At 37.2% G+C, this 10600-nt stretch overlaps 2 protein-coding genes across 6 annotated transcripts in view; one reads left to right on the forward strand and one right to left on the reverse strand.

The window, feature by feature from the left end:
- Positions 1 to 5215, reverse strand: part of LOC107671471 (electron transfer flavoprotein subunit beta-like) — a 7885-nt gene extending 2670 nt beyond the window's left edge. Inside the window, exons 1-6 of one of the 3 annotated variants that reach the window (XM_016464399.1) lie at positions 5109 to 5215; positions 3203 to 3361; positions 2243 to 2401; positions 2077 to 2139; positions 1718 to 1876; positions 90 to 302 (exon numbers count right to left, since the gene is read on the reverse strand). In XM_016464399.1, coding sequence (XP_016319885.1) covers positions 132 to 302; positions 1718 to 1876; positions 2077 to 2139; positions 2243 to 2401; positions 3203 to 3361; positions 5109 to 5162 — 765 coding nt within the window. In that variant the 5' untranslated portion in view covers positions 5163 to 5215 and the 3' untranslated portion in view covers positions 90 to 131. Of the gene's footprint in view, positions 1 to 89; positions 303 to 1717; positions 1877 to 2076; positions 2140 to 2242; positions 2402 to 3202; positions 3362 to 3453; positions 3923 to 4949; positions 5058 to 5108 lie in introns of those variants that run through there. The other 2 variants (XM_016464400.1, XM_016464398.1) reach the window with 2 other exon arrangements.
- Positions 5216 to 6588: 1373 nt separating this feature from the next.
- The window catches only part of usf2l (upstream transcription factor 2, c-fos interacting-like), a 12636-nt gene continuing 8624 nt past the window's right edge, over positions 6589 to 10600 (forward strand). Inside the window, exons 1-3 of one of the 3 annotated variants that reach the window (XM_016464324.1) lie at positions 6589 to 6665; positions 6996 to 7055; positions 7399 to 7520. The gene's annotated coding sequence lies outside the window, so the exon portion shown is untranslated. Of the gene's footprint in view, positions 6666 to 6722; positions 6765 to 6995; positions 7056 to 7398; positions 7521 to 10600 lie in introns of those variants that run through there. The other 2 variants (XM_016464326.1, XM_016464325.1) reach the window with 2 other exon arrangements.

The raw sequence follows: 10600 nt of genomic DNA on the forward strand, positions 1-10600 counted from the left end.
TCATCAAACTACGCCTTTGCCTCTTTGTTTATTTTGAATACGTGCCCCCCAGCGGCGAAAATTACATATTGTGCCTTTGATATTCTTACCTTCAGGGTTAGTCTGCACCGCCCCTCCTGCATCTGCTTCCTCTATACTCTTCCAGCTTCTTTCAGTTTTCCCACCAGATCATCGACCGTCTCCACTTTGACTCCAGCTTGTCTCTGAGGAGGTTCATCCACCTTCAGCACCTCCAACCGTGAGCACACATCCACTCCCAGATCTGCAGGCTTCACATTTGCAATCTTCTTTTTCTTTGCTTTCTAAGGAGGCACAAAAAAAAACAAAAAAAAAACAAAAACACCAATGCTTCTTTTTCTTTCCTGCTGTCAAATAAAAGGTTTCTTTCATGAAAAAGCAGTTGTAGTTTAGTATCACATGCCCTTTTTCTGCTGTAGTGCTACAGTATGTAGCTTGTGTTTTGTAGTGGTTTGTAAATTCACAAGCGAGGTGAACATCTCTTCAAGTAATGTTAACAACACGCTATAATTTACTGAAATTGAAAAGTGGTTTTCTAAAAACCAATCTAAAAAATCCCAAAGGGAACCTGTGGATCAAAAACGCTAATTCTCATCAGAACATTAAATAATGCTTTCATTAAATAGTGAATCTACTTCACAAGAGAGTAAAAATCAATAAAATCAACCACTGAACAACTAAAACATCTTATAGTCCAGGACGATCTAGACACACCTGTCACTGACAAATTTACATAAACTAGCAGTTAAATTTTCTCTTCTGCTCACAAAGGCTGCATTTATTTGATAAAAAAAACTGCAAAATTTGCAATATTTTCAAATATTATTCTAATTCCAAATGTAATTTATTTCTGTGATCAAAGCTGAATTTTCAGCATCATTACTCCAGTCTTCAGTGTCACCTGATCTTCAGGAATCATTCTAATAGGCTGATTATGCTTGATTTTTATTGTTAATGGTGCTCAATTATTAATGTTGGTTCTTTTCATTATCAATGTTGAAAACAGTTGCTTAATCCCTTTGTGGAAACCGTGACATTTCTTTTTACAGGATTCTTTGATGAATAGAAAGTTCAGCAGCATTTATTTGAATTAGAATTTTTTTTGTAACATTATAAATGTCTTCACCGGCACTTTTGATCAATTTAATGTATCCTTGCTGAATAAAAGTATTTAGTTAAGAAAAGATCTTACCACAAACATTTGAATGGTAGTGTTTCACAGTTTCTCAAAAATATGAAGTAAAAACTGATATTGATAATCATCGTTTCCTGAGCAGCAAATCAGCATATTAGAATGATTTCTGAAGATCATGTGACACTGAAGACTGGAGTAATGATGCTGAAAATACAGCTTTGATCACAGGAATAAATTACAGTTTACAATATATTCACATAGAAAACAGTTCTTTTAAATTGTAATAATATTCTAAAATATTTCTGTATTTACTGTATTTGTAGTCAAATAAATGCAGCCTTGGTGAGCAGAAAATACTTCTTTTGAAAACATTAAGAAAAAAACTTTTGGTAGTGAATATATTTACATATATGCATTATCCAAAGCGACTTGTATTGCATTAAAGCTATCCATTTGATCAGTTCAGGCATTCCATGGGAATCTAACTCATGACCTTGAAGTCGCTAGTGCAAAAAATGTGCTGTAGTCATTGGTGTTGTGCAGTGCAGTGTGGCATTACTGTACCATGATGTTGGGCAGTGTGGCGTATCTGGGAGTGTTGAGACGGAGGTCAGCGGTCACCACGGCTGGCAATTTGATCTTAATGGTCTCCAATCCACCATCAACTTCTCTCACCACCTTCATTTTGTCTGCTTCTAAGGTCATCTCAGATGCAAAGGTTCCCTAAAAAAATGATAGAATGATAATAAATTAATAGTTTTATTTGGGAGTCACTATCCCCAACTCAGTCCAGAAAAAAAGTGGCGTAACAGGCAGCGAAAACATCTTCTGAAGAAAATGCTAAGGTGCTCAAATCCATATTAATAGTGATGCTTTTCTTATCAAACATCACTAAATATACAGATGGGAACAAGAGGTCTCACCTGCGGCCAGTCCAACAACGCTGCTATCATCTGTCCAGTTTGATTGCAGTCATCATCTATGGCCTAGATGAGAAATATTACCATGATATCATGAAAGCCATTGATTTATAGTCAGTAATTTGTTAATGTAGTAATTGTTAATGTGCAATAATTAACCGTCAGCTACCTGTTTACCCAAAATTATCAGATCAGCTTGCTCTTTCTTAGCGAGAGCAGCGAAAATCTTGGAGACCTGCAGGGGACCAAGCGTCTCGTAGTCCTTTCCGGACACTTCCACGTGTATGCCACGGTCCGCACCCATGGCCAGAGCCGTCCGGATCGTCTCCTACAACACAGATATTACTTTAAGGATGCTGATTAATGATTTAATAATATTTCCTCACACGGTAAATGAACATAAAGACATGTAACTGTTGAAAAATCTGCAATTTTAGCTGTTTTTACATTGACAATAGTCAAGTTGGATATTTCCTGTTTTAGAAAATTATTTATATTCATAAATATATGTAATGTATTTCAAAAGTTTGGGGTCAGTACATTTTTTCAATATTTTTGAAAGAAGTCTCACCAAGGCTGCATTTATTTGATCAAAAATATGGTAAAACTGTAATATTGTAAAATATTATTACAATTTAAAATAATTATTTTCTATTTGAATATATTGTGAAATGTCATTTATTCCTGTGATCAAAGCTGAATTTTCAGCATCATTACTCCAGTCTTCAGTGTCACATGATCTTCAGAAATCATTCTAATATGCTGATTTGCTGCTCAAGAAACATTTATTATTTGAAATGTTTTTATTTTTGCGGAAACTGTAATACATTTTTTCAGGATTCGTTGATGAATAGAAGAACAGCATTTACATATCTAAGTAATGAAGTATCTAGTTGTTTTTAAATTATTTTTTTTTATTAATTAACGATTTTGAATTTTTCGTATAAATTTATAAATGGGATATTTCCTAGACCGTCACTGTGAATTTTTTTTATAACTAATAATTTCCCTCAGTTTTGGCAACTTTTCCATCACGGCCAATAACTTTAGACAGTGTCCCTCACCAATAAAAGTTACATTTAGTGTCTATCACCAAGGAGAAACATCAGCAAGCTTGAGTATTTCTGACCTGAACCTGCTGAGGACCACAGCTGACAGCCACAACCTCCTTAACAAGCTTCTTCTCCTTGAGTTTGATGGCCTCCTCCACCGCAATCTCACAGAAGGGGTTCATCGAATGCTTGACGCCGTCTGTAACCACTCCAGTGCGGTCAGGCTTGACTCGGATCTGAGGTGGACAGAGACACAGAAACGGTGCTGAAACTTAAAGAACGTACACACTGCCATCATATGACTTTTCATTCGTAGCTGAACTTTTACTTTAATAAATGTTTTCAGCTGTACATGTATTGTACGGTCAGTTAGGACTGGACAGTGACTTTCACAAGGCTGCCCAAAACATTCACAGCCTCTCGTATTTAAGTAAGAGGCGACATGTTTAACCTCAGATGACCTGTGCATGTACTATGCCAAGGCTGGCACGGAGGAAATCATTTCATAACCCAGACTGATCTGTCTGTAACCCAACAGCTGATATTAGCAGTACTGAGGCCACACATTCCCGGATCAATATCCCTATAAGGGTTACTTTGAACCAGATCAGAGGTTTTACAAAAACACAGCTCATATACACAATAAACATAAGTCAAGATCATTGGAATCTGTTATAAACTGCTTTGAAAAGATCATAATGACACAGATTTGGGATATTTGACACTGTATTATTGACAATCAGACTGATCAATATGACCTAACAATTAATAAATTACAACGTAGTAACTCATTTGTTATCGGATTACTTGATAATGGCCAAAACAGAAGAGCACAAGACCAAAGATTAAAGACCAAACCAGCAAATGAGCATTTAGATCGCATGTTCATCCACTTTTAGATGACAAAAATGTAGGCTAATGCAATTAAATCTAACAGAAAATACAATGCTTTAAAACACTTGTAACTGCAACTTAGAATAGTACATGTTAATTTAATTAGTATTTGCAATTATTTTTGTCATATAAGATTTTTCCTTCACATAAAAGGCAGTTTTATAAAATAATGTCAAATAATGTTCACAACCTTTTACTAATGCATTATTAAAATCAACATTAGTTAATGCACTGTGTATTAACATGAACTAGCAATGAACAACTGTATTTTTATCAACTAACATTAACAATGTTTAATAAATACTGTAATAAATGTATTGTTCATCGTTTGTTCATTTTAGTTAATACATTAACTAACATTAACTAATGGAACCTTAATGTAAAGTGTTACCAATGTTTTTTTTTTTTATATTTTTTGAATTAAATGATTTTAAATTCAACCCATCTCAAACATGACAATTTGTTAAATGGTGCTTCCCATCACTTTAATATGTATAATGTATAATAAATGACAAAAAGCTATTTTCACACATACTAAATAATATATGAACATGCATGCATGCATGCATATATATATATATATATATATATAATTGCCTATATGCAATTACATTTATAAACAGACAGAAAATGAAAAATGTCCATTAATGTTGACCCATAACGTGTTGCCATGGAATATTAATAATGTAAACTTTAATATAAAAAGCTAACTAGATGTGAAAACAATCAATAACACCCTACTTTAGGAATTCCTGCAATGACAATATTTTAATATGATATTTTCAGATGTATTCATATGCAACCATATGCATGTTTGTAGTTACAGGTGAACAGGTGAAGCAGAACACAGCTCATTATTAATATTGCACTGCCATAATTGTAAGGAGTTCAGCAGATATGAATTAAAACGACAATAACAACAACACTGACCTTCACCAAACAAACAACCCAGTTCTCTCATGTCGAACCTCATTCAACAGAACAGCTGGCCTGAAGTCAGCTCTTTACCATCTAAGATAGGGCAACTCCGAGTTTATTCATAATTAAAAGCATTTGTGTGTGTTTCTTGAAAGATTGTTTGTTGTATACCTTGACAGCATAGTCAATGACCCGTTTAACTCCGACCAGAACTCGGGCGCTCATCGTGACTCTTCCTCCTCTGCTCTGTCTGACAGAGTGAACTTCAGCAGGAGGATCCAGCCGGAGCGGCTTTGGTGTGACACCATTTGAGGCGGGCTCTAAAGCACGCCCATTCTGTGAGCCAATAGAATTGCTCAGATCAGAGAGCTGTCAATCAAAAGCTGAGCAGTGGCCAATCAGGTACTCCGAGTGTTCCTGCACTCCAGCGCTGCGACTGAAACGGATCGTTCCTTTATAAGTAGGTTAAAGGTCGTGGGACTGTTGTTACAGCAGATCTAGACCTCACTACAATAAATGAAATTATCACAACAAGTGATGAGAGAACTCACGTTGCTGAGAACCAAATATAATCGCAAAATGATTCACTGAAGCGCTCGGAACAGCAGATTAAGGACATCTGCTGGTCACAATGAAAAACTCCAGTCAAAAGTACCCAGATGACTTAAGTTATTTTCTATGTAAAATAAGGAGTTAGAAATCTTGTGTAATAAAACATTTTACACAGTGTCGATTTCTAAAAGTTGCTCCAAATTATGTGGCAAAAATGTGCATCTGCGTATTGTATTTACTGCAAGATAAATCCTTTGAAATGTCATATTATCAGAAGATTATTTTTCTTTAGCCCCAAAGTGTGATTTCATAGATAAAGATAAAGCACAAATGTTAACTCCAAAGCGATTTAAAGAATTATTTTTCTTTTCCAGAATACAATATTTATATCATATTTATTATGTATTATTTTTGATAATATGGTATGCATTATGTTATAACTCATCTTCACTCTCGCAAAATATTGCTGTATTCATTTTCTGAAAAGAAGAAATAATTTTGTATTTTATACATGAATACAAGTATACTACAGTAAACACTTCAAATAAATAAATAACTGCAATTGTATTATTGATGCTACTATCAATAAAAAAATCCCAATGGGGAAATACATCACTGTGGTACAGCATGGCCATACGGAAACATTGATATTTTCTCAATTTACAGTAAAACTATGTTAGATAAAGTTAAACTGTGAATAAAAAGATCTAATTTACTTAACAAAGATGCTGCAAAAAAAAAATCCCCATTGAGAAGAGATGTTTAGAAAAGAGGTTAATAGAGCAATTTTGGAGCACTTTAACAGGTGTCTTCTGTGAGGGTGACATTCAAATGTCATGTGACTTAAAAACAGCACTTCATAGTCTACCTTAAGGCCTGCCGTTTTAATTACCATAGTGCAATATATTGTTTTTTTTTTCTTCAGAATAACAAGGAAATGAGTAGAAATTAATTCTTGCCATATGGCAACTCCGTACCATAAAGGGTTAAATACAATGTTTATATTTCCATACTCCAGTTCAGTTGGTGGCAGTAATGCAGCACGAGCTGGTTTACCATTAAACCTCACATGAAGAAGATGTGTCACATGACTGGAGTGTTTGTGCCCGTGATCAGCCTTGAGAGAGCCAGAGCATTGATGGATCAGCTGGAGTTCAACTCACACACTTCAGTCAGGTAATGCATTACACTTCCAGCAGCTCAGGGCTCGTGCAATGCACATTACTGCAGAAAGTCAAGGGAAGTGTGTCATGCATGCAGGAAATTTCATGCACTGTAAGTTTGTGAAGGCACAGATTTATTCAATTTAATATTAATAATGCAATTTGATTGTGGATACATTGTGTATCTTCTGCAATTGGGGATGCATACCAAACTTTTACTGGTCCTCTAAATTGTTTTGTATATTTTAGAGACCAACATCTGCTGTGAAGTTAAACAAAGTGATTTTTTAAAAACGTTTTGAATGTAATTCAATAATTATATTGTGCTTTTATGTGTCACAAGAACAAGAAGTTTATCTGCAGTCACAAATATAGAGAAAAGAAGTTGTACAAATAGCTGAAGGTATGTCTGTCATTAAGTCGTATTCATCACACATGCTTTTTTTCCCTCCATGATGCATGCTTTATTTGTTACAGTTTTCTCTTTTCCTGATATTTGACTTTATTCCCAAGATATTTGCTTTATAGTGTAGGTGACATGAAATGTAACTTATTTTAAACTTTTGTTTGTTTGTTTTTGCTAATTCTTTATTATACATGGCATGCTATATGCTGTACATTATACATCATATTAATTGAGAGACCTTTGGACTATTACTCATGAATAATATAACCTTAATTTTTTATTTTTTTTAAATGAACACATATGGAAACTATCCATCCGCTGAATCATTTTCTTGATGCAGGTGCAGCAGCCAGTGTTCCTCATCCTTTAGCTTATGTGGATGGCAACATTCACTATCAGTTTCACACAACTTGAGTTTGGCAACTTTTCCATCACGGCCAATAACTTTAGACAAAAAAAAAGGTGAGTTTCCTTTTAGTGTCATCAAAGATAAATCCTTTATTAGAGTCAAGCTTTTTGAAATAAAGATTGAACCAATGTCTTTGTCAAAGACTTTGAATCTCTCTGTTTGTCTGACAGTTTATTTCTCATTTCAGTCAAGAAACTGTCTGCTCTTACCACAAAATCCCCTCTATATAAAATGAAAAAATATCTAAATAAATAAACAATAATAATGCTCTTAAACGTAGGATTTATTTCTTTATGCATATCTATTTTATTTTGGGCGGTGAGATATGACTGGGAAATGTTTTCTTGAGTTTCACCCATTAGCAGCCATGTGATTCTAATCTTTGGCTGGGATTGGCACTGGGCCGGTGTCACATGTCAGTCAGGCGGCGCGTCACATGGCAGATGATTGGAGCGGGGGTGCTGTTCAGGGGCATTTACAAATACGTATTCTGTCAGTGAACAACTGTGTCATTCTAGACCTTTAAATTAGATCATGCACTGCAGGAATGATGGATGAATGGAGAATTCAGTCAGGAGACGCTAGAAATTTCCCATGAACACTTTATAGGGAATTATGGCTGTTTTCTCTACACATCAGGTTCTGTGGCTGCAAAAAACAGCAGAAGCTCTTGTTTTTATGATTACTTTCCTGTAGGGGTCTTGCGATACCTTAATCGCATCACATTATTCACAAATTTCAGCTAAAGTGTCATGACCACATGCTGTTCGGATGTTCTGGCTGAATGTGATGGATATTCTGTTGTCTTATTAAACCTTTACAGTTTAAGAAAAGTCATGGAAAAACCTATAAAGATCTGGAAAGTAGTACATCACTAGTCAAAGTTTTGGAATAGTTCAGATTAGTGCTGGGCGGTATGACCAAAAATTTATATCACGGTATGTTTCAAAATGATACCGGTTTCACGGTACATGACGGTATTTTTTTTTTCCATGCATGACCGGGTGTTAACCATATTTTCTACTAATTGAGAGAGGAAATACTGCAGTATATTGACTTAGAATGCCCTATTTTACTGTCATGATGAGTGAATATTGTCAAAAAATAACACAGCTGTTCCCTCACAACAGTGCAACAGTGAAAAGGGACTTCTTTCAAACAGTGTCGTTTTCCTAACGTTGTTTAAGCAACATAAACCGGTATTGCGGTATCATATCATAACAAAAATAAACACCGGTATTCGGTATGAACCGGTATACCGCCCAGCACTAGTTCAGATTTTTTTTATGTTGTGAAATATTATTACAATTTAAAATAACTAGGAAACTCAGACATCTTCGTCAGGCCAAAGAGGATGCCTACAGGAATGGAGACAGAAACTTGTACAATAAGGCCAGGAACACACTGACAAAGGAGATCAGAGTGGATAAGAGGAGCTACTCTAAAAAGCTGGAAAACCAGTTTTCAGCAAACGACCCTGCTTCAGTGTGGAAAGGACTGAAAGACATCACAAACTACAAGACTCCATCCCCCTGCACTGAGGAGAATCAACAACTTGCTGAAGACTTGAATGAGTTTTACTGCAGGTTTGAAACTCCAGGTCTCACACCCCACACCCGCTCTGACCATCTCTCTACACAGCCATCAACACCTCCAGCAACCCCCCTCCTGCACTTCAGGTCTTTGAAAAAGATGTGCGTCAGGTCTTCTGGAAAGAGAAGAGAAAGAAAGCACCAGGCCCAGATGGTGTTACACCAGCCCGTCTGAAAGCCTGTGCTGACCTGCTGGCCTCCATCTTCAACAGTTCACTGGAGCTGTGCAAAGTCTCTTCCTGCTTCAAACGCTAAACCATCATCCCCATCCCAAAGAAACCCAAAATCACAGGACTCAATGACTACAGACCTGTGGCTTTAACATCTGTGGTCATGAAGTTGTTTGAGAGACTGTTGTTGGCCCACCTGAAGGACATCACTGGACCCTCGCTGGACCCCCTACAGTTTGCTTACCGAGCAAACAGGTCTGTGGATGATGCAGTCAACATGGGACTGCGTTATATCCTAGAACATCTGGTCATACCATGGACTTATGTGAGGATCATGTTTGTTGACTTCAGTTCAGCTTTCAACACCATCATCCCAACACTCCTCCAGACCAAACTAGCTCAGCTCTCGGTCTCTAGCTCTGTCAATGGATCACCAACATTCTGACAGATAGGCAACAGCTAGTGAGACTGGGGAAATTCATGCCAAACATCAGCACTGGCGCCCCTCAGGGCTGCGTTCTCTCCCCACTGCTCTTCTCGCTGTACACCAACGACTGCACATCTACTGACCCCTCTGTCAAGCTCCTGAAGTTCGCAGATGACACTACAGTCATCGGCCTCATCCAGGACGGTGATGAGTCTGCATATAGAAGCGAGGTTGAGCAGCTGGCTGTCTGGTGCAGTCTTAACAACCTGGAGCTGAACACGCTCAAAACAGTGGAGATGACAGTGGACTTCAGGAGAACCCCCCTGCACTCCCCCCACTCACCATCATGAACAGCACTGTGGCTGCAGTAGAGTAATTCAGATCTCACAGGACCTGAAGTGGGACAATCACATTGAGTACATTGTTAAAAAGGCCCAACAGAGATTGTACTTCCTTCGCCAGCTGAGGAAGTTCAACACGCCACAGGAGCTGCTCACACAGTTCTACTTGAGTCTGTCCTGTGCACTTCAGTAACTGTCTGGTTTGGCTCAGCTATAAAATCAGACATCAGAAGACTACAGAGAACGGTTCGGACTGCTGAGAGGATTATTGGTGCTCCCCTGCCCACCCTTCAAAAACTGTATATATCCAGAGTGAGGAAAAGGGCTCAGAAAATCACTCTGGATCCCTCACATCCAAGCCATCTCCTTTAAAACTCTTACCGTCTGGCTGGTGCTACAGAGCACCGAACACCAGGACTGCCAGGCACAAAAACGTTTCAGGCAATCTACCTCATGAACTGTGAAATGTGACCCTGGACCACAAAAGCAGTCTTAAGTCGCTGGGGTATATTTGTAGCAATATCCAAAAATACATTGTATGGGTCAAAATTATAGATTTTTCTTTTATGCCAAATATCATTAGGATATTAAGTGAAGATCAAG

This window comes from Sinocyclocheilus anshuiensis, unplaced genomic scaffold (assembly GCF_001515605.1).
Source record: "Sinocyclocheilus anshuiensis isolate Anshui unplaced genomic scaffold, SAMN03320099.WGS_v1.1 scaffold552, whole genome shotgun sequence".
Lineage (NCBI taxonomy): Eukaryota > Metazoa > Chordata > Actinopteri > Cypriniformes > Cyprinidae > Sinocyclocheilus > Sinocyclocheilus anshuiensis.